The sequence below is a fragment of the Homalodisca vitripennis genome, chromosome 5 (genome assembly GCF_021130785.1).
Source record: "Homalodisca vitripennis isolate AUS2020 chromosome 5, UT_GWSS_2.1, whole genome shotgun sequence".
NCBI classification, from domain to species: Eukaryota; Metazoa; Arthropoda; class Insecta; order Hemiptera; family Cicadellidae; genus Homalodisca; species Homalodisca vitripennis.
Genome location: NC_060211.1, coordinates 113,425,027 through 113,450,000, shown reverse-complemented (window position 1 = coordinate 113,450,000; position 24,974 = coordinate 113,425,027). Strand labels below are relative to the sequence as shown.

The window sequence follows — 24,974 nt, the reverse complement described above, 5'->3', positions numbered from 1 at the left end:
GTGCAAGCAGGCTTTTCAGATGTGAAAGATTGTCTTCATTTAAGTGCCTTCTAATTGAGGTTGAAGACTTTTTAAGGCGAGATGGAACTTCCAAGAAACACAGCTGTCCAGTATGATCAGAAATGCCTGTATTTGTTACTTGAACTCTTACTTCATGAGGCTTTAGGTTGGTGCATACAAGATCGATGGAGGTGGCAGAGGTACTAGTTATTCTGGTAGGGGGTAGTGGTAATCTTGAGATATTCAGAGAAGCAAGCATTTCACATAGAGCCGTATTCTCTCTTGAAGTTTTTAAGTTGTTGATGTTGAAGTCTCCGAAAATGCAGATCCTACTGTTGTTTGTGGGTATTTTCTCTAGTAACATCACCTAAGTGCAACAATGAGATGTCAAGAGAAGCATTCGGGGGACGGTAAATTCCAAGTATGTAAAGATGTCTTCTCCTACCCAAAGTTACCTTTACTGCACACATTTCGCAAACAGAGCTCTTCACAATGGCTGCTTAAGTCGAAACATTCTGCCTCATTAGCCTTATTTTTGCTTTTGTATATGGCCACACCCCCTTTCAGGTGATTTTCTCTGCAGTATGCAGCAACCAAAATGTAATTTAGCAGGCACACGTTTTCCAGAGTAGTCAGATTCAGTCCATGTTCTGTGAGTACAACAAAGTCAGGTTTATCCAAGTCTAAGAGATGGTTCAATCTGTCAATTTTATTTCCAAGTCTGTCAACATTTTGATGAAATACTACTGTATTCTGCCGTGATGAAAGACTGTTGTGGCCCAAGTTGAGTTTACAAACGTTTTGTCTCGAGTTTTTTTTTCTCTGAATGTGGTCTAAAAAAATGCTGAATGTTGTGGGACTCGATTGGTTTTATAAGGGGTGATGTGACTAGGGTTTGGGTGAAAGTTTCTTCAGATCGTGGAATATCTTGCCTGAGTTCAGAGTCATTGGACCGTTGGCAAACAGAGATTTTGTTTTCTTGACCTTACAGGCTGGGATTTCTTGTAGTTGACACATTTTCCATGTTTGAATTGATAGCCCAGGAAAATCTCTTCGTAGGTATAAGAGAGGAATCATTTCTGAACGATAAAGCACCATCAATATTTTTCAGAAAGAACTCCTCTAACGTCTCCCCAGATGCTAACTTCTTTGCTGTGTAAGGAGGTAAAGGCATCTTTTGTCCAAGATTGGTCCCTTGTTCTTGTGAAGAGTTTTTGTTCCAGTTCAGTTTTTTAGGCGAGGTTTGTCTGTCTCCTCCTGTTTCGACCTGGGCCAGTCTTGTTGACGATGTTGGTCTGTCTTCTTCTGTTATGGATTGAATCAGTTTTTTTCGGTGAGGTTTGTCTGTCTCCTCCTGTTATGGATTGAATCAGTTTTTTCGGTGAGGTTTGTCTGTCTCCTCCTGTTATGGATTGAATCAGTTTTTTAGGTGAGGTTGTCTGTCTCCTCCTGTTTCAGCTTGGGTCAGTTTGTTTGGTGAGGTTTGACTGTCTAATCCAGGTACAGTCAGTGTCTCGAAAGTAGAAGAAATTGGAGATGAAAGCAGGTTATTTGAAGGGGGACAAAGAATTGAAGGTGTTACAAATGTTTTTTGACTGTACTGCTCCTGTGGCATGTCATGTTCGATGTTTTGACAAATGTTTAGCTTAATTTTTGACTTTATGTTACCAAGAAAAGATCTTAGGTAAGTCCTTGCTGCACCTTCCAGATCAGAGATCTTCATTACAAGTTCTTCAGATTCAGTTTTCATCAAGCCAATCATTTTGCTATTCTCATTGACCTGCAAGCTTAAGCTTTCCTCTCTAGCAACCAAGTCAACAATCCTTGTCCTTAAACCATTTCTTTCAACCTCGTCACAGGTAGCTTTCTGACTAAGGTCATCTAATTTTGTGGTTAACCGCTTAATTTTTGTCTTCAAGTTTGGACTTTTTGGAATTTAAGTCATTAAATAGTAATGGAGTAATGATTTTTTTCAAATTCAGCTTGTTCTAGCAAGTCCTGATTGATAGAGAGTTCATTGTCAAGTTTTTTGTTTAAATAAATTATGTCTTGTTGCAGACTATGATTTTTCTCAGTTTAATTTCATGAATAATATCCTCAGCTGCTTTTAGTCTGTCTTCAATCTCCAATATGCCTTCACTGCTTTTGCCTTAAGTTCATGTAATTCTTGTTTTAAAAGCATATTTTCATTCAATAAAGCATTACCTACCTCAGCAGCCAGAGTGAGTGACGTTTCATGATCCAGGCTATCTACTACTTTTAAGTCATGAAATTTTTTTCTCTAGGTCGATGATATCATTGCTGACGTCAGTTTTGTTTAAACAACTGTTACACCTCCACAAGTCAACCTCAGATTTTTCCATTTTCTTGAGCCTGCTGTCTGGCCAGTTTAGACCATCTGGAGTGATACCAGGATTTACACTGCCCATTACAGTATATACCAAGATGTTTGTTTGACTCCTATAGAACAAATTCCACAGGGGTATTTGGACATAGTTACAACAGACACAGATTCAAAAAAACAATAGTAGTAAGGGTTATGGTTTTAAAATTTGCTGTTTATCAGTTCTGCAACTTGTCATGCTATACTGTAATATGCAATATGGAACGGTATTGTAAGTAGTAGTTAATGAAAATGTTGAGTATGACAGATGGTAATAAAGCTACACCTCTATGCAAATAATACTGTATAAGAGGCTTATATATTAATGATCCTATATAACAATGTCAAAACTATGAAATCAGCAGTACAATACAATAATTCTTAGAGTATTATTCTGCAGTCAGTTGAGAGGTGTTGTGGTGGATCAGCACCGCTTATGGATTGTCTAGTACAGCAGCTGGCTGAATTGCTGGTAGGTCAGCGCTGACAGTGCTGACACAGTGTCTGGGTCAGTGCTCTAGTTACAGGTGGCCAGGCAGCTGTGTGTCAACACTTTGCGATGTGGAAGTTGAATGTGTGTTTGGATCAGGTGACGTGTTCCAAACCAATTGAGTGTTGGCAATTCCTGTGACGTCATGTATATGATTTGTTTTCTTTTAGCTGTGATAAGTTAAGCTTCATTGAGTTAGTAGCTTAGAAATGTGTTAGTTTTCCTTAGCAAGATTAGTCCTCTGAATTTAAGAGGTATAATTATCTGTTCATAATAAAATCTTGATGTTACAACCTATTAAAAGTAGGCCAGAGCTCTTGAGTGTCTGAGTTATGTTAATATTTCTTCAGAATGGTAAGTGATTTTTTAAGTATCTTAGTATAATATGACTCACAGTACTTGGTGGTGTTGATGAGAAATATGAACTTTTGTTGGTTTGTCCTAATTCACAACAAAAATAACACTTTTCCTGGAGCTGATTAACACTTGTTATGCACTAGTCGGCCATGTTGGATAATAATGGTCAGAGAAGCAAGCATTTCACATAGAGCCGTATTCTCTCTTGAAGTTGTTAAGTTGTTGATGTTGAAGTCTCCGAAAATGCAGATCCTACTGTTGTTTGTGGGTATTTTCTCTAGTGCATCAGTTAAGTGCAACAATGAGATGTCAAAAGAAGCATTCGGGGGACGGTAAATTCCAAGTATGTAAAGATGTCTTCTCCTATCCAAAGTTACCTTTACCGCACACATTTCGCAACGGAGCTCTTCACAATGGCTGCTTAAGTCGAAACATTCTGCCTCATTAGCCATATTTTTGCTTTTGTATATGGCCACACCCCCTTTCAGGTGATTTTCTCTGCAGTATGCAGCAACCGAAATGTAATTTAGCAGGCACACGTTTTCCAGAGTAGTCAGATTCAGTCCATGTTCTGTGAGTACAACAAAGTCGGGTTTATCCAAGTCTAAGAGATGGTTCAATCTGTCAATTTTATTACCAAGTCTGTCAACATTTTGATGAAAGACTACTGTATTCTGCCGTGATGAAAGACTGTTGTGGCCCAAGTTGAGTTTACAAACGTTTTGTCTCGAGTTTTTTTTCTCTGGATGGGGTCTAAAAAATGCTAAATGTTGTGGGACTCGATTGGTTTTATAAGGGGTGGTGTGACTAGGGTTTGGGTGGAAGTTTCTTCAGATCGTGGAATATCTTGCCTGAGTTCAGAGTCATTGGACCGTTGGCAAACAGAGATTTTGTTTTCTTGATCCTTGAGGCTGGGATTTCTTGTAGTTGACACATTTTCCATGTTTGAATTGATAGCCCAGGAAAATCTCTTCGTAGGTATAAGAGAGGAATCATTTCTGAACGATAAAGCATCCTCAATATTTTTCAGAAAGAACTCCTCTAACGTCTCCCCAGATGCTAACTTCTTTGCTGTGTAAGGAGGTAAAGGCATCTTTTGTCCAAGATTGGTCCCTTGTTCTTGTGAAGAGTTTTTGTCCCAGTTCAGTTTTTTAGGCGAGGCTTGTCTGTCTCCTCCTGTTTCGACCTGAGTCAGTCTTGTTGACGATGTTGGTCTGTCTTCTTCTGTTATGGATTGAATCAGTTTTTTCGGTGAGGTTTGTCTGTCTCCTCCTGTTTCAGCTTGGGTCAGTTTCTTTGATGAGGTTTGACTGTCTAATCCAGGTACAGTCAGTGTCTCGAAGGTAGAAGAAATTGGAGATGAAAGCAGGTTATTTGAAGGGGGACAAAGAATTGAAGGTGTTACAAATGTTTTTGGACTGTACTGCTCCTGTGGCATGTCATGTTCGATGTTTTGACAAATGTTTAGCTTAATTTTTGACTTTATGTTACCAAGAAAAGATCTTAGGTAAGCGCTTGCTGCACCTTCCAAATCAGAGATCTTCATTACAAGTTCTTCAGATTCAGTCTTCATCAAGCCAATCATTTTGCCTTTCTCATTCACCTGCAAGCTTAAGCTTTCCTCTCTAGCAACCAAGTCAACAATCCTTGTTCTTAGACCATTTCTTTCAACCTCGTCACAGGTAGCTTTCTGACTAAGCTCATCTAATTTTGTGGTTAACCGCTTAATTTTGTCTTCAAGTTTGGACTTTTTGGAATTTAAGTCATAAATAGTAATGGAGTAATGATTTTTTTCACTTTCAGCTTGTTCTAGCAAGTCCTGATTGATAGAGAGTTCTTTGTCAAGTTTTTTGTTTAAATAAATTATGTCTTGTTGCAGATTATGATTTTTCTCAGTTAATTCATGAATAATATCCTCAGCTGCTTTTAGTCTGTCTTCAATCTCCAATATGCCTTCACCTGCTTTTGCCTTAAGTTCATGTAATTCTTGTTTTAAAAGCATATTTTCATTCAATAAAGCATTACCTACCTCAGCAGCCAGAGTGAGTGACGTTTCATGATCCAGGCTATCTACTACTTTTAAGTCATGAATTTTTTTCTCTAGGTCGATGATATCATTGCTGACGTCAGTTTTGTTTAAACAACTGTTACACCTCCACAAGTCAACCTCAGATTTTTCCATTTTCTTGAGCCTGCTGTCTGGCCAGTTTAGACATCTGGAGTGATACCAGGATTTACACTGCCCATTACAGTATATACCAAGATGTTTGACTCCTATAGAACAAATTCCACAGGGGTATTTGGACATAGTCACGCGACGTAGCGACGAGTACCGTGTTGCGTAACGACCTTTCTTGTTGTTTATGTGCCGATAACCAAGCATTTGAGTAAATACAAATAAAATAGTAACTTATACAGTATTTTACTGTATTTATGTACAAAAGTAATGTAGTGATTTGAGTTGTGTCCAAGCGAAAAACGTGAATTTTCAGTGTAAATATTATTAGGGTTATTAGGTAAATATTCACCTTATTAATCAGTTCAGCCCTGCCATGAGCTGAATCTGGAATTGAACTCTGAAAAACTGACAATCCTCCGTACACCTAAAACATGAGAAATAAAATTCTATGCATTCAAGTCAGTAAATTCTGTTCTACTTTCAAATTCTTCAATACAACAATAAAATTTATAAAAGTGTTATCTATTTACTTTTAATTAAACTTTTGACCCTTTGTTTGGCTTCGTAATAAATCCTGGAGTTGCACGCTGTTTCTTATTTTTTGCAAATGTTTAGGTTTTTTTTATCCGTGTACCTTTGCTGGTAACTTTATTTTACTTACTGAAGTTCGTCAGTTGCAGCAGGCAATCCTTGTAATGATTGTCCAAGGCAGCTGAGAAGTTTATACCCAAACTGTCCAAGAACTCCAGGCTCTGGAATGATCCTTCAAGAGAGATTTTGTTTGATAACAAAATTGTGTTATTACCTTAGGCACTATATTCCAGGGACAGAACCAGCCTTATAGATACATTGGACATCCAGTGCTGCCTTCATTTTTTTGTTTTTGTCTAAGCTGTAACAAGATAACTTTCACTGTCTGAAACCAAAACCTTTCCATTTAGCCCAATGAATTAATGTATTACTAATTGCATTTTGTGTATTAGTAATATATCCACTGAAGTCATAAACTGCCGTCAGTGCACTTTACTGTTTTGAAATGGGCCAATAAATATAGATAAGAAAAAATGGAAATTATTTGCATTCATCTGAAAGTGGGACACCATACTGAAAAATAGATTACAATAATTGTTAGGAATAAAAATTTACTGAATTTGCAGATCTACTATTTATGATGATTTGGAAAACAAAACAAAATTAAATTAGTTGTGAATTACTAAAATGACATTCTCAGAAAACTATGTTTCGGCTGATATAACTGATGCTCTACCAGGCACCTGCACCATACTACAGTAGGTAGTGGCAAGATGTTGATGTCAATAGATGACTTTTGGATAATCCTAGAAAATGTTCTATAAGGATACAGTATTGATACAATACAGACTTTGTATTGTATTATTAAATACAATACAAATGAATATTTTTTTGCATCATTAACCCTTTTGTGTGCCACAGCGTCGCTAATTTTGACGGTACGAAAAGTGCATAAAGTGCCAGCATCGCCAATTTTTGACGTTTCGTATTTCGATAATATTTTTGTATAGTAAAAGATTATTTTAGCCAAATAACCAGACAGCTGTATTAAAATAGGTTCCAAACTATCAATAAATACGAGTTTTATGTTGTTTTTGTACTATTTTATCTGTGAAACTTATGTTGTTTTGGTACTTATCAAGAATCTACTATTTTTGGACGAGTTTTCCTTAACGGAGACAAAATAAATTACAGTATTAAAAACAACTGACTTATTTAACCTATTTTGGAATTTACAAGTTATTATGACAATCAATGAAATCAAAACTATAAGAACAACGTTTCATTATTCGAAAATGTCAGGTCATTCGTGTGTCTATTTGGAGACGATTTTGCGATAGGAAGTATGACTCATCGAGTATTTTTCAATTCATTATGGAAGAAGGAACGTATAATGAAGTTTATTTTGATCTCTGATAAGGAAAACTCGTCCAACAGGTAGTGGGCTGTGATAATACCAAGTACCTGTGCGATGATTCTGTCTTCCGGTCACACGACGACGTAGCGGACGAGTACAGCGTTGCGTAACGGCCCTTCTTGTTGTTTATGTGCCGATAACCAAGCATTTGAGTAAATACAAAATAAAATAGTAACTTATACACTATTTTACTGTATTTCTTTACAAAAGTAATATAGTGATTTAAGTTGTGTCCAAGCGAAAACCGTGAATGTTCAGTGTAAATATTATTAGGGTTATTATCTAGTAAATGTAAACTTTTATGTAAATATGTTAGCAAGTATTTGTTTCTACATTTACTAATCATATGTATTTGTGTTATATTGACGTTTTATTAGATTTATTGGGAAAACTACATCATTACTAAGTAATTTCTAAACTCTGACAAATGAAGTACAGTTTATAAAATGTCGGTACCGGGCAGCATTTTGTTAATACATACTCCTATAATGCCATCCTTTTAAAATTATAGCATAAGATATTACACATGGGTTTCATTTAGAATTATATGGGTGGAAATCTGTTTGGTAGTTATTTTACAACAGCTTCTTTCCCAATAACTTACAAATATGCGAAAAACAGTGTGGTACTTTATACATATGCCTTCGTAAAATACCCTTGGCACTCAAAGGGTTAATGAATGACGTAATTCAATAATTAATGTTATTAATTTCTGGAATTAGTTATATTAGAGGTATGAATACACAAAGAGCTTACACCCTGCTGAAGCAATCTACATCTGTGAACTAAATTTTTGTGTTTAGTTGTATTATTTCAATGTAATGTTGCCTCTTTGTGGGATTTAGTTAAAACAGTTTTAGCCTTTTCCAAATACATAATTATGTTTAGCAGCTTTATTGTGATATGCCATCAAAAACCCTACTTAAATTTTAAAAAAAGTGCCAATAAATGTATTTCTCTCTTTTGTCCATTGACTATTTTATATTAAATAAACTCTGCTCTGACCATGGTGATTGATTTGCCTGCTTTAAAGACATTTCATATTGAAAATATCTTTTGAAGAAGATTAATTAATTTCATATAAATGATTTTATCATTAAATTTAGAAAATAATATTTTAATGCTGGGGTTATTATAAGGCATTTTGTTATTTTTCTTTTAAAAATTCAAATAATTTTTCCAATCTTTATTTGTTTAGAAACATATTTGTGTAAAGAGGGGTTTACAATCTGCAATAGTGGTTTTAGAATTAGCGAAAATATTATTTTTACTATAACAGTTCATATATCATTATATCCTGAAGGAAAGTTGAATGTTGAAAGTTTACTTTGAGTGTTATTTTTGGAATTTGCGCTTACAGTATGAAAATGTAATTATCTACATGGTATTAATGCATTAGTCCTCACTTATTTAGTTATAATTATATAAAATATAGCATAAAGTTAGTTATGATCAAGTTAATTGTGCACATTTAAAATATTAATGAATTTTATTTTAAACTATACAAACAAATTGGTTATTTATTACAATTGTCAGTTATGGTTAGGAGGTTTTAAAATGTTATTTACTTTTTAAAACTTGTTTATCCCTTGTGGAGCCTGCACTGTTTGTCGAAAGCATTCATGATCAACCTCTTTAGACTTTTGGGTACCATATACATTCAGACAAACTAAACCACAAAAAACTAATACCATCATAACATTCTTCTCATTTGGTATCTACATACAAACAACACTACCAGTAAACATTGTTGATTTCTGGCAGTGTATCAAGTGGTCATAATTTATAAGTTGTGTTATTAATACCTTCACTGTGCCTCTCTGCTGAGTGAAATCAACTATTGTTAATATGATTCTGTGCTCTAAGGTGTTTGCTGTAGTCAACGTGTTAAACTACTGTACAACTGTCTAGTTATAATACATGTAGTTAACACTTTCACTTTGGATCTATGCTGAGTGAGACCGACTACTCTTAATCTGATTCTGTGCCATAAGGAGTCTGCTGTAGTCAACATGTTAACCATGTTCATTATTGTTCAAAATGGGTTTCTTTAATTTTCCTTCTGAAAACATACAATTTCTACCCTCCCCCCCATTTTTACATTGTAGGAACACATAAACTTACCATTTACAAATTCCTATAATATGTTGAATATTAAAATGAATTGGTTGCCAGCTGTTCAAATACACAGTCACTAACGAAGTTTCCATTGACATATTGACAGGAGGCGGCATCATCCTTCTTTCTACCCAACCTGATATTCTATTTCTTTGCAAAAGCAAAAGAACTTGTAAATATTAGTGAGAAGTGGAATGTCCTCAGCCTTATACAAGGTGTGTTCAAAAAGTATCGTGAATTTTGTGTATTTTCAAAAATTATTTATTTATTCGTGAATATCTATTTTGTCCCTTTCAAAGTAATCCCCCTGGGATATTATACACTCGTGCCAACGTTTTTTCCAATCTTCGAAGCACTTAAAAAAATCATTTTTTTGTATCTTGTTCAGCTCCTCCTTCGATGCCGTCTCTATCTCGTCAATCGTGGCGTAGCGTTGTCCTTTCATGGGCCTCTTTAGTTTCGGGAACAAGAAAAAGTCATAGGGGGCCAGATCTGGGGAATATGGTGGCTGCGGTATCATTAGTGTGTTGTTTTTGGCCAAGAAGTCACGTACAAGCAGCGATGTGTGAGCAGGGGCGTTATCGTGGTGCAAAAGCCAATTTTTGTTTTACCACAAATTCGAGCGTTTCTGGCGGATTGCTTTGCGCAAATTGCACATAACTTGCAGATAAAATTCCTTATTCACCGTTCTACCTTGTGGCAAGAACTCATGATGCACCACGCCCCTGTAATCGAAGAAAACTGTAAGCAAAACTTTCACATTCAACCGAACTTGGCGTGCTTTTTTCGGTCTTGGTTCGTGCAGCAGCTTCCATTGAGATGATTGAGTTTTGCTTCCATGTCATAACCATAAACCCACGATTCGTCACCAGTTATGACCCTCTGGAGCAAATTCGGATCGTCGCGGACCGATTCCAACATCTCATTAGCTATGTTCATGCGATGGTGTTTTTGATCGAAATTGAACAATTTTGGTATGAATTTTGCGGCGACCCATCTCATGCCCAAATTATCGATTAAAATCGAATGGCACGAGCCAATCGATATGCCTAGGTCCTCGGCAATTTCTCTAACGGTGATTCGACGATTGGCCAATACCATTTTCTTCACTTCATCAATTTTTTGTCTGTTGTTGAAGTGCTCGGGGCGTCCGGCACGCTCTTTGTCGTTCACATCTTCTCGGCCTTCTGAAAACATTTTGTACCACTGATAAACGTTGCTTTTGTCCAAATTAGCTTCTCCGTATGCCACAGTCAACATTCGGAATGCATCCGCGCACTTAATTTCGTTTTTCACACAAAATTTGATACAGGTTGTTTGTTCCATTTTTTTGAATAGGTAAAAATCGAAGACGAACCAAAACACGTGCAAGCAAAAGCAAAGCAGCTGTCAACAATTAACTGAACATTCAAAATGTCCGAAATTGTCAACATAAGTGAGAGACATATATACCAACATAACGCCACAAAAAAAAATCGAAATTCGAATATACGTAACCCGCGAAAATTCAAAATTCACGATACTTTTTGAACACACCTCGTAGATGGAATAGACCTGCTACAAATAAAAAAAGTTACTACATATACAGAATATAGATAGAATAGGTATACCACAGCACACATTTCGGATTAAGGAAACATTTTATTCTTACTATAAAACTATTAATGCAATAGCATAAAATATAATAAAATCAAAAGTTAATTTACTATAAAAAAATCACTACTATCGTAACAACATAAAAAAGTCTTTAGAGAAGGCTTTATTCACATAATGACACTAGACAACAGATAATCCCAAATTTATTACTGTTTTATATACGATTTTACAAATCTGTTAAGAGTTATTTTTGATACAGGAGACATTGTGCTGGCACAGTTCTGAAAGTGGATTATGTTCCACTTTCCCAGTGGATATTTGTTAGCTTCGCATATTGTGAAAGGGTTACTTTTATGTGTGGATGTACATGACAACTGTTACAATGCTGTGAACTGTTACGCAGGTGATATCGTTCTACCACATCTTCGGGAGTGGATCAGGTTCCATTTTCCCAGTGGAGATTTGTTAGCTTCGCAGATTGTAAAAGGAAGGGCAGAAACTGGTGCTGAGGCCAGACACCCTGACTATTGGCCTACTGTCATCACTCTCCTGTTGCAGGTTACATAGTGATCTACTCTTGCAAGTTTGTCTTTAACTGTAGATTTGGTGCCTTGTTAGGAATTAAGAATAGCCATGCTTTTTTAAGACTTTGCAAGCATTTTCTTAAAATTGTGTTAAACAGAGCTAATTGTGTTAACAGCTTTGTGTGAACTTAAATTGTGTTATATAATGTTGTTTTTGTCATGAAATATAAATACAATAGTAATAATACATACTATAATATTTGTAAATTTAAAAACAATTTGTATAAGAAGAATGACATTTTTGTAAATCTATATACAAACTCCAACTTTAGCTTTTGGGGCTGATAAAAATCTATCCTAGGAAATTCAAGATGTTTAAAATGACCACAATTCAATAAGGTATAAGATTATGCAATTAGTTTTGTGCCAGTTCTTTGGTTGGTTTGCACTATAAATTATTTTGTGAAATCTTTTGCGAATGTATAAAAATGCAAGAATACAATAAGAAATATTTATCATCACTGCAAAAAAATTTAAAATGTAATTCCAGCTAATTTTATATAGATAAAAATATGCTTTTCGAAAATAAACAAATGTTTTTATTATTTATTTGATTTATTTCTTTATAAATAGTTAAATCAATATTTCCTTGGAAAACAACAACTATGTTACTAAATGTTTTAGTAAAATCGGTAAAAATAATTATTTACTTAACTGATTTATCTTTTATATTTATAGGGAATGATATGTTACTAAATAATTCCCTAATTAAGAAATTAAAGATATGTAATTAGTCAAAATAATAGTATTGTAATTTACAGAGAGAAGATGATAACTAACTTTATAATAATGACCAAAACAAAAACAGGTGGTCTATATCTTTTACAATACTAAAATAAATTATATTTTTTAAATCAGCTGACCAGCTGACACTACATGAGCCCCCTAGGGAGACTGGAAGTCAGGGAGCAAGCCGTAAACGCACATTGCGACCAATCTGGTAGCGCACTCTGGTGTTTGCGTTGTCCGGGTCTGCAGCAGGTGTACCGATGCTGGGTGCCGGTGTGTGGGCGCTTCTTGGTTGAGGCTGTGGGGAAGGGTCAGGTAGAATGTAAGCAGGGCTTCACTCTGTCAATGCTTACTTTAGAGCTTCTATCTGCGATCTGGATGGTCATAGTTTTGTCGTCACGGCTGAGCACTTTGTGAGGTCCGCTGTAGGGAGGTTGCAGGGCTCGACGCACAGTATCGTCACGTAAGAAAACATGAGTGCATGTTGATAATTCCTGGAAGACAGATGTCTGAGGTTTGCTGTGAGCTGAGCCAGAGACAGGTTGAAGGCGAGATGTTTGACGTTGCAGCCTGACAACAAGGTCAGAGATGTCTTCACTGCGTCCCAACCCCGGAGGGCTGGCAAGGAGTGATCCAAGTAGACGTAAGGGTTCTCCGTATATACTAGTTCAGCAGAGGACGTTGTTAAATCTTCTCTATATACGTTTCGGATACCAAGCAGAACTAGAGGAGGGCTTGGAGCCAGCTTGATTCCGGGTGACAGATGATGGCCGCTTTTAGATGACGGTGAAAACGTTCGGACCATACCATTGGCTTGTAGGTGATAACTGGTGGTCCGTAGACGTTCAATCCCAAATGTAGAGGTGAGACGTTTTGAAAAGTCCAGATTCGAATTGACGACCTTGATCCGTTGTGATACGTTCTGGGCATCCCAAAACGGGATATCCAACAGTTTCACCAAAGCTTCGGCGACTTCCTCAGCAGTGATTTGCTGAAGTGGGTGAACTTCTGGCCATCTGGTAAACCTGTCAATAACGGTCAAACAGTATCGGTACGGGCCAGCTGGTGGGAGTGGTCCAATTATGTCTACATGAATGTGACGAAAACGAGCAGATGGTGGATTGACTGTTCCAAGTGGACTGTGAACGTAGGCGTGAAACTTTGGCACGTTGGCAGAGCTGACAAGTTTGGGCCCAAAGTGCGGCAATCTCGCTGAATATAGGCCAAACAAAAACGTTGAGATATGAGGTGAGCTGGAAGCTTTGATGCCGGGGATGACTTAAGTATGTGTAGAGAGTCAAAAACCAGTCATCTGAGAGGAGCAGGTACAAATGGTCGGAGTGAAGGATTAGAAGTGTCACAGAAGAGGTCAACGTTTTGAACCAGGGACTGTGATTCTCTTGAGCTTCAATGCTGTGTCACGGTTCAAAAAGATCTTGAAGTTCAGTGTCCTCTCGTTGAGCCTGTGAAAGAGTACAGTGTCGACAGTTGTGATTCCTGAAATGGCATCGACACGTGAGAAAGTATCGGCAACGATGTTTGCAGATCCAGATATGTGGCTGAATGTCAGTAGTGAATTGGGCAATAAATGATAGTTGATTGACTTGAACAGGAGGAAGTTTATCCTTTCTCTGTTGGAAAGCAAATGTCAATGGTTTTATGATCAGTGAATATAGTACAACGTTGAGCTTCTAAAATGTGTCTAAAATGATGTACTGATGAGTAGACGGCATAGAGTTCACGGTAGTAGGCGGGCCACTCTATTTGTCTTGCAGTAAGCTTTTGAGAAAAGAAAGCAAGTGGTTGCCATTCATTCTTGACGAGTTTGTTGAAGGCATGCCCCAACAGATGAGGTGCTGGCGTCAGTGAAAAGTACCGAGTGGAGCGTTTGGGTCAGGGTGATTGAGCAGAGTTGCTTGAGAGAGATTCTCCTTGCAATTGATGAAGGCCTGTTCTAACTCGGTGGTCCAGGTTATCTTCTGATTTCCTTTGAGGCCTGCAAGAGCAGAGTGAAGTGGTGCTTGGTGTTGAGATGCAGAAGGAATGAATCTTCTATAAAAATTAATCATGCCCAGAAAACAACGTAGTCCTTTGGCAGTTTTCCGGGCGAGCGAAGTTCTGAAGAGCGGTGATACGATCGGGAAGAGGTCTAGTACCACTGGCAGATACTTCGTAGCCTAGAAAGGTAACTATTGGAAATCCAAGGACACATTTGTTAGCGTTGACAAGGATTCCATAGTCTGTGAGTCTTTGAAAAAGGATACGGAGGTGATCTTGATGTTGTTCGGATGTTTGTGAGAAAATAAGTATGTCATCAATGTATGGGAAACAAAAATCAAGTCCTGAAACCACTTCGTCGATAAATCTCTGAAATGTCTGTCCCAGCATTTCTGAGTCCAAACCCCATGAAGGGAAATTCGAACAAACCGAAAGGTGTGGTTATGGCCGTCTTAGGGATGTCGTCAGGGTTTAACTGGTATTTGGGTGTAAGCTTTTTACTAGATCAATGACCGAAAAATGTTGTGCACCCACGAATTTGATGATTGAAGTCATGAATGTGATGTACCGGATAGCTGTCAGGAATGGTTCTAGCATTTAGAGCACGGTAGTCACCACACGGTCGCCAACCATCAGTCTTCTTAGGAACTAAGTGCAGAGGAGACGACCAAGGTTCATCAGAGCGTTCGGGCAGTCCCTTCTTGGACCATACTATCGAATTCGGCTTTGGCGATTTTAAAGGCGATCAGGTGCAAGACGGTGAGGTCGGCAAGAGATTGGAGGGCCAGGCGTCGTCTTGATGAAGTGTAACGTATTATGCTTCACCTCACGAGGTGTTTCCAGCCGGACGAGTGAGGGTAGGAAACTCAGCAAGCACAGCGTGGAAATAGAGAGGACTCGGTGAGGGTCTTCACACTAGGAACAGAGGCATCAGAAGTTTGACATCTTTACTGTTAAATTAGTTGTTGAGTCAATCAAGCGTTGATTGCGACAGTCAGGAAGAAGTCCGTAGTGAGCAAGAAAATCAGATCCAATGATGGGCATGGTGACATCAGCGATGATGAATTTCCATGCAAAGATGCGTCGCAAACCTAGATTTAGACCAAAATTTCTAAAACCGTAGGTGTGAATTTGTGATGAGTTCGCTGCAACCAAGTCGTAGTCCACGCGTTGTGGTCTGTTTTGTAGTAGGTGACGTGGGTAGCAGCAGAGATCAGAACCAGTGTCTATGAGAAATTTAGTACCAGTAACCCGGTCACTGATGAGAAGGCATCGTCCTCCAGTTGAGCAGCCAGTAGACGCCATTATTGACTGCTGTTGGAGTTTAAAGAAAATTTACATGGCTTGATACATTTATTAGCTTTTTTACCATATTTAAAATGATACCAACATATATCGGAGGAGCTAGATAATGATTTAGAACCATCCTGGCCGTGTGTAAGTCTGAGCGAGATCCAGGATGATGAGCTGAGAGTGCTGTCTCGATCTGAGAAATCCTATCCGTCAATTCCTTAATGACCAAGGTGAGTTCTGAGTCAATATTTACAGTTTTACGGTTGAGAGAACACACTGTAGATGGCAAAGTAAATTACACTGACATTCGGAGTTGCGGTGCTTTGAACTGTACTCAAAGGGATTGATGGGCTTACCTCAAATATCTTGTCAGCAACATGAGCTAGTTGCTCTAGTGACTGTTCTTGAGGTTGTGCCTGCAGTATTGCTTGGACTTGGCATGGTAGGCGAGTGATCCATAGTTGACAAATAAGATCCTCATGTACTGGAGTGTTACCGGAAAGTGATAGTAGATGACGAAGGAATTGAGATGGTTTACGAGATCCCATTTCTTCCTCCATCAGAATTTGTTTTAAGTCGTTGATTGGTACTGAGAGAGAGCCTTTGGATAAGTTCGGTTTTGAGACGCGTGTAAGGGTTGGCTACAGGAGGAGCTTTAATTATATCCCTTACCTCATGAGCGTAGCGACCTTCTAGCTGACTTACAGCGTATGCAAATCTTGTATTCTCCTGTGTAACATGGGCGATGGTAAACTGAGCTTCGACTTGTGCAAACCATAGTTCCACATCTTCGGGCCAAAAGGGTGGAAGTTTGACACTTACCCGATTGACGACACGTTGGGGAGAGTCTACAGTTTGTATATCAGAAGCATGTTCATTGTCCTGGTTAGCAGGATGGTGAATCTCTTCAGCATTGTTTTTCTTGCTGACCTTGAAGATGACGTTGCAGATCTTCAACTTGAGTCCGCAAAATGTCGTTTTGCCTTTGCAAATCTTCCATTGAATGTGAATAAAAGCGGGTCTTGAATAATTTTGTCCTCTTTTTCGGGGTCACCAATATAGGGAATGATATGTTACTAAAATAATTCCCTAATTAAGAAATTAAAGATATGTAATTAGTCAAAATAATAGTATTGTAATTACAGAGAGAAGATGATAACTAACTTATATAATAATGACCAAAACAAAACAGGTGGTCTATATCTTTTACAATACTAAAAATAAATTATATTTTTAAATCAGCTGACCAGCTGACACTACATATTTTTCTGTAATTACTGTAATTATTATTTTTCTGTAAGTTTTATATTTTCTGTCATCTATTTTGAATTAGACTCATTTACACTTTTCTTTTTCTCCCCTTGTATCTCTGTCCTATTTTCATCAAAATGAAGTTTATTCTCCTAACATGTTTTAAATATACCCTTCCCATTCTTAGTCTTATTCTTTAAGCCAACTTTACCCTCTGTACCTAAAAATAATGTTCCAGTTTGTCATTTATATAATGTACAAATCTATTTGAAATCATTTAGGAACTTGTCTACTGACTTACACTTTATTGGTCTTTGTGTAGGGGTCCATAGACAGTGCTCGTACCATGTTGAAGCTACATTCTCAATGTGACAGTGAAGTATTCCTGGAGGCAGATAAGGTGCTGGGGACCATGCCAGAGTACAGTGTAAGTGTTATTCATAAAGTCGTATTTAACCAATTAAATATAATATAGGCTAATTCTATTAATCTAATAAGTATGGCCTCTAAAGGCTGTTGATTAAAAAACTAGATTGTTAACCCTTTGAGTGCCAGGGGTATTTTTGGAAGGCATATGCATAAAGTGCCACACTGTTTTTCATATATTTGTAAGCTTTTGGGAAAAAAGCTGTTGTAAAATAACTACCAAACAGATTTCCATCATTTTGTTGTTTTTTTTTTCTTATAAAATGCAGAATATGATACATATAGTTACAAATAAAATTTGATTTATAAAAATTTCAGTATTTATAAAAAAAGTTTTTTACTTTTGCATAAAAAGTTAAGTTTTGACCTAATTTGAGTGTATACGGTATTTTTAAGATTTTTTTTCTTTATACCATGATAAAGGCCATATAATTCTAAATAAAACCCATGTGTAATATCTTTTTATAGAATAAAAAAAAAATGGCATTATATGTATTAACAAAATACTGCCCGGTACCGACATTTTATAAACTGTACTTCATTTGTCAGAGTTTAGAAATTACTTAGTAATGATGTAGTTTTCCCAATAAATCTAATAAAACATCAATATAACACAAATACATATGATTAGTAAATGTAGAAACAAATACTTGCTAACATATTTACATAAAAGTTTATAATTACTAAATAATAACCCTAATAATATTTACACTGAACATTCACGTTTTTCGCTTGAACACAACTTAAATCACTATATTACTTTTGTAAAGAAATACAGTAAAATACTGTATAAGTTACTATTTTATTTTGTATTTACTCAAATGCTTGGTTATCGGCACATAAACAACAAGAAGGGCCGTTACGCAACGCGGTACTCGTCCGCTACGTCGTGTGACCGGAAGACAGAATCATCACACAGGTACTTGGTATTATCACAGCCCACTACCTTTGGACGAGTTTTCCTTATCAGAGATCAAAATAAACTTCATTATACGTTCCTTCTTCCATAATGAATTGAAAAATACTCGATGAGTCATACTTCCTATCTCCAAATCGTCTCCAAATAGACACACGAATGACCTGACATTTTCGAATAATGAAACGTTGTTCTTATAGTTTTGATTTCATTGATTGTCGTAATAACTTGTAAATTCCAAAATAGGTTAAATAAGTCAGTTGTTTTTAATACTGTAATTTATTTTGTCCCCGTTAAGGAAAACTCGTCCAAAAAATAGTAGCTTCTTGATAAGTACCAAAACAACATAAGTTTCACAGATAAATTGTACAAAAACAACATAAAACTCGTATTTATTGATAGTTTGGAACCTATTTAATACAGCTGTCTGGTTATTTGGCTAAAATAATCTTTTACTATATAAAATATTATCGAAATACGAAACGTCAAAATTGGCGATGCTGGCACTTTATGCACTTTTCGTACCGTCAAAATTAGCGACGCTGTGGCACACAAAGGGTTAATGATGCAAAAAATATTCATTTGTATTGTATTTAATAATACAATACAAAGTCTGTATTGTATCAATACTGTATCCTTATAGAACATTTTCTAGGATTATCCAAAAGTCATCTATTGACATCAACATCTTGCCACTACCTACTGTAGTATGGTGCAGGTGCCTGGTAGAGCATCAGTTATATCAGCCGAACATAGTTTCTGAGAATGTCATTTTAGTAATTCACAACTAATTTAATTTTGTTTTGTTTTCCAAATCATCATAAATAGTAGATCTGCAAATTCAGTAAATTTTTATTCCTAACAATTATTGTAATCTATTTTTCAGTATGGTGTCCCACTTTCAGATGAATGCAAATAATTTCCATTTTTTTCTTATATTTATTGGCCCATTTCAAAACAGTAAAGTGCACTGACGGCAGTTTATGACTTCAGTGGATATATTACTATACACAAAATGCAATTAGTAATACATTAATTCATTGGGCTAAATGGAAAGGTTTTGGTTTCAGACAGTGAAAGTTATCTTGTTACAGCTTAGACAAAACAAAAAAATGAAGGCAGCACTGGATGTCCATGTATCTATAAGGCTGGTTCTGTCCCTGGAATATAGTGCCTAAGCTAATAACACAATTTTGTTATCAAACAAAATCTCTCTTGAAGGATCATTCCAGAGCCTGGAGTTCTTGGACAGTTTGGGTATAACTTCTCAGCTGCCTTGGACAATCATTACAAGGATTGCCTGCTGCAACTGACGAACTTCAGTAAGTAAAATAAAGTTACCAGCAAAGGTACACGGATAAAAAAAAACCTAAACATTTGCAAAAAATAAGAAACAGCGTGCAACTCCAGGATTTATTACGAAGCCAAACAAAGGGTCAAAAGTTTAATTAAAAGTAAATAGATAACACTTTTATAAATTTTATTGTTGTATTGAAGAATTTGAAAGTAGAACAGAATTTACTGACTTGAATGCATAGAATTTTATTTCTCATGTTTTAGGTGTACGGAGGATTGTCAGTTTCAGAGTTCAATTCCAGATTCAGCTCATGGCAGGCTGAACTGATTAATAAGGTGAATGCAGGAGTTTTCTCATCTTCGAAGAATCTTCAAAATATTATGAATGTAAGATGAATCTTTTTTTGTGAATTTTATAAATAAGTGATAAAGAGAATTGTAATGGTAGCGTTTGCATGTATGATAATTTAAAGGTTATGATAAAGAGACTGATAGTCGATTATTAACAAGTCCAGCCCCAACCGTATATGTTACTCTACAACAAGTGTAAATATTATTACAATGATATTTTACATGGGGCTGAGAGTGTTAACACTATATACTTTAGCTAGTCAAGTATTGCTACATAACATTTTCAGCCCTAGCAGTCTATGTTACTGTACAAGAAGTTTAAATATTATTACAATGATCGAGTATGTGGGCTGAAAGTATTAATAAACGTAAAAACATACATTATTTGGATATAAACATAAGTTCTTTGTAATTACTTTTCATTGAGTAAATTTGGTTCAAATTGGTAATCCCATAAATATTATTGCTAAATAAATTACCAAGTGAATCATTATGTTAAGAACTATAAATGTAAAAACCTAAACATAAATCTACTATACGTAAATCCATTGTGTTTTAAGTATTATGGTGACATTATTTGAGTTATTCCTTGTTTTTTATACTAAGTTTATTTTCTAAAAGTTGATTCTAAGGAAAGTTTTAAATTAAATATTCAGACCACGTTTTACTATTATAAACATTTTGTTATGTATTTATTTTGATGTTTATACTTCCTGTTTAGTTTCTAATAAAGAGAATCTCAAGTCAAATTTACAAATTTGATTTGATGTTGCACAGACATTCTCACCAACTCTAATACCTGAAACCAACAGATTTTATGAGCTTGGCCCACCTGTTTTTAACCCATTGCTATACCTCCCATATCTGTCGGTGCTGGGCCCTGTTAGCCCAGCAAATATTACACAAATTGTAGTGTTTTAGATAAATAACCGTACAAATAGTAAATATAACATATTTACATAACACTTTTACTAAATTGTTCAGATTTACACTGACCTTTATATAAACACCTTTACAAATTATTTAAGAAAAAACTTTTTTTTATTTTTAATAAAGAATTATATATTTTGAAACATAAATTTTTAAAGGAAATATTTTTTTTCTACATTGAAAATTATTTATGCCCTTTAAAAACTAATTTATTTTATAAATTAAATATACTTTTATGCAAAAATAGGGCACAAATGTTAATTTTGCCATATAAAATATTTTTTAAACACGAAATAAAAATTGTTGCGATTTTTTAAAAATTCTTAAAAAATTAAAAAAACCAAAACCTACCTCCACATTGTTATCAAAATCCAAATCAATTATTTGTAAACTATTTTCTGGATGAATATCACCATCACAAATATCTTCATCACTAGAATGTGATTCACAATCAATGTCACGTTTACGCCTTTCAATAACAATAAATTCTTCACATTCCTCAAATTCACTATCTTCTAATTCACTTCCAAACAAAACATTATTAATCTCAAAATCACTTCTTATACGTTTTTGACTCATTTTGAAACTCAAAATAAAATGAACGTAAACAATAACATAACCTTGTTAGCGCGAACCAGCAACTAGAGCTGAATTGCGACATAGACGGCAACACAGCTGTCCGCTGCTCTCAGTGACCTAGGCTGTTGCATTGTTTATACTTTATTGTTCTCATCAATGACGTAATTTATTTCGTTTACAAAACCTTTTTTTAATAGATAAAGTAATGTAGATTAACAGACAAACGTTAATTTTTATGTTTTTGTTTGTATTAATACTTTATATATATTTATATAATATAATATATATTGGATTTTATTAACGTATTACACAACTAAGAGATAACTCGTAGTTGTACATATAGGTCCTTTTTCCATACTACGAGATAACTCGTAGTTGTAGGCCAATGGGTTAATTTACTATATTCGGAACCTGATGAATTCTGATTAGTTATGAAATATTGATATTCTGGTACTGACATATAAAAAGATAATTGTATTAATGTGTACTATACTTATAATAGACACATCCTATTTTGTTATCTTTTTTTATTTTTCTTATTGTTGAATAGATGATCAGTGGCGAGTCTGTATTGGAGATGAAGCAGTATTGCAGCACTTGGTACGAGCTTATGGTAGCATCTCTGATGTACACAGAACCAACGGTCAAATCCTTTGATCTCAGTTTCCATGCCAACAAGTGTATCATGCAGTTTGGTGGTGCTGCTAGGCTCAGTCTAACAGACCATATTGTGTTGTCCTTGCTTGAATGCAATCTGCATGATGTAAGTGCACTTTAGTATAGAATTATTTAATAGTGTAACTTTATAATAATAATAATGACTTTAGCAACATTTAGTAGCTGGTTGTTACTTCTGAATCTGTTCCATTTAAATTTATTTTATGTAATTTTCAGTTCGTGTTTAAACACATTTGGAAACAGCTTTTTTAATTTGATAACAAGTTTTTTTTTTATAGTAATATTTATTTACTTGATAACACTTCCAAGGGCCACAGCTGTTCGGAACAGCTCATTGAGGTTAGAATAAATTAACATGAGTTACAAGAACCTTGTGTTTTTTTTGTAACTCTCAATGATGGCAAATGTCCTTAAAAAATCTGTATACTTTCAAAACATCCATCATCAACAAAATTTAAAAACGTTACTTAAACTGGAAAAAAAATATTAAGTTAATTTAAAACGTGAGAATCATTTCATGCAAGTATGATCACTATAATATTCATTTAATGTAAATATGTTATGCAACATTATGTGCGTAATAGTGTTATGTGGTGTCTAGGTGATCAAGAAACTACAGTCCACATGTGATAGCGGTTGGGCCGCAGCTCATCTCACCAATCTATTGTTCCACTGTGGCAGGCTCAATGTCATTGACAGTAAAATCATGAGGTGACTACATTCTTGTTGTTAATTTAAGGTACTACACTTTAGTTATGGGATGATAAACAGGTCTGTGCGAATTGATTAAACCTAATTATGAATAATTTATCTTAAAATAAAACCAAATGTAAATTGAACTTAGTTAATTCAATCCTTAGTCACTTATTTATTTATTTTTACTTATTAGCAAGGGTTAATATTAGGACCTTTACTTTCTTTATTTTATTTGAAAGACAAAAAAAATGTATTATCATGTTAAAATAACAGCAAGCTCTATCTATATGCTGAGGACTCTAATCTAAAAATAACATAATGAAATACTTGCTTATATTGAATTAGAAAATATAAGCAAATTTTTAAGCCATAACTCAATACTAAATCTGGAGAAAATGAATTTCGTCTCATTCAAAATACATAAATTAAAAAGTATTCAGGACCCAATGATCACTCTAAATTCACAAAACATAGAAAAGGAGCACAGGCTTTCTTGGGTTGACAATAGACAATGTCTGAGTTGGGATGAGCACGTAAGCACAGTTTTAGCAAAAATTAACTCTGGCATTTACGCATTGAAGAAAATGGCATTTATTTGCAACATCAAAACCTTAAGACAGATATATTTTGCTTACTCTCTTTCTCATATATACTTTGGGATCTGTCTTTTTGGTTTCATTAAAAAAGGCAATTTAGACAGTAGTTTAGTACACAAAAGAAAGCAATAAGAATAATGCTCAAATTAAATAAAAGTGACTCAGCTAGAGAACATTTTACCAGACTTAAAATACTTACTGTTTATTTAATTCCATTATTAATACTGTTAGTTTTGTGATCATCATTACAAAACTAACATCATCATACTACAAAATAAGAAAATTAATACAAAATAAATGTTGTATTTTGTAGAATACAGACCGAACTGCAATTAGAAGGAATTCAATTGCAACTTTTTGAAATTGCATTTATTTGTCAGCTATGTTGATCTAATCTGTGTTGTAGTGGAATGCCCCAGCGGATTGACGAAGAGTTAGTGTTGGAGTATGGCACTTTGTTAATGTCACACAAGTCTCTGTGGCAGGCAGGGGTTAGCTATTTAGATCATTGTCCGACCTTGGGAGCCCCCCGCCTCCACTTGCTACTACCCCGCCTTAACCCCCGCACAGAAGCCAAGGCCCACAAGATAATACAGATCGCTCTAGATCGGAATATGCCAGATGTGGGTCAGTACAAAATATTGTAACTCAGGATTTATTTATATAACATACGAGAGGTCATTTTTTATGTAAGAACCGTTATGTAATGAATCAAGGGAAACTTATATATGAACTTAAATTGCATTACAAACTAAATGAACATTTATTCTCTTCTCTACATGGTTACCATGAACATTTAAACATTTTTCAAGTCAAAACACCAGCTTTTGGATCCCATCATCAAAGAACTCTGCCGCCGGCCCGTTAAACCAGTTAGTATTAGTTTCTTTCAACATGGTATCATTTTCCAAGCACTTCCCACCAACAAATTCGTTGGGTTTTGGAAAAAGATGAAAGTCTGATGGTGATAAGTCAGGTCTGTATGGTGGATGCCCAACAAACCTTGTCCACCTGCGTCTGTGTTCAATGTGAGGCCATGAAGTAGAACGACTCCGCTAGAGAGCAGGTCTCACCGGCGGTTTTGAATAGCATGCCTAAGCTTCAATAACATTTCACAGTATCTTTAACATTAATTGTCATTCCTTGCAGCTTAAATTATATCAAAAGTATACCTTTCATGTACCAAAAAACTATAGGCATTATTTTCCTTGTTGAAGGTTCTTGCGTGAATTTCCGTGGCTTTGTCCGGGAGTTTGGATGATGCTACTCACTTAATTTATGTTAAGTCTCTGGAGTTTAGTACACAACCCACGTATCTGCACCAGTCACAATGTGACTTAAGAATTTATCACCACCATTGTGATAGCATTCGAAAATGGATAAAGAATGTGCCTTACGCTTTGCTTTATGTTCTTCTGTTAACATTTTTGGCACCCATTACACACATATTTTGTTTGTAAATAAGTGTATCAGTAACAATGTTATAAACTACAGATCTTGAAACTTGTGGAAATTTCGGATGAAGTTCGTTAATAGTAAAGTCTCTGTTTTAGCGAATTTCTTCATTAACTTGTTGTGTC

At 35.5% G+C, this 24,974-nt stretch overlaps 1 protein-coding gene across 1 annotated transcript in view; it reads left to right on the top strand.

Moving 5' to 3' along the window:
• LOC124362738 (nuclear pore complex protein Nup85-like) overlaps positions 1 to 24,974 on the top strand; it is a 56,490-nt gene that overhangs the window by 15,104 nt on the left and 16,412 nt on the right. The window contains exons 5-10 of the mRNA XM_046817477.1: positions 11,475 to 11,629; positions 17,249 to 17,353; positions 19,829 to 19,951; positions 21,975 to 22,187; positions 22,704 to 22,813; positions 23,801 to 24,021. Coding sequence (XP_046673433.1) covers positions 11,475 to 11,629; positions 17,249 to 17,353; positions 19,829 to 19,951; positions 21,975 to 22,187; positions 22,704 to 22,813; positions 23,801 to 24,021 — 927 coding nt within the window. The remainder of the gene's footprint in view (positions 1 to 11,474; positions 11,630 to 17,248; positions 17,354 to 19,828; positions 19,952 to 21,974; positions 22,188 to 22,703; positions 22,814 to 23,800; positions 24,022 to 24,974) is intronic.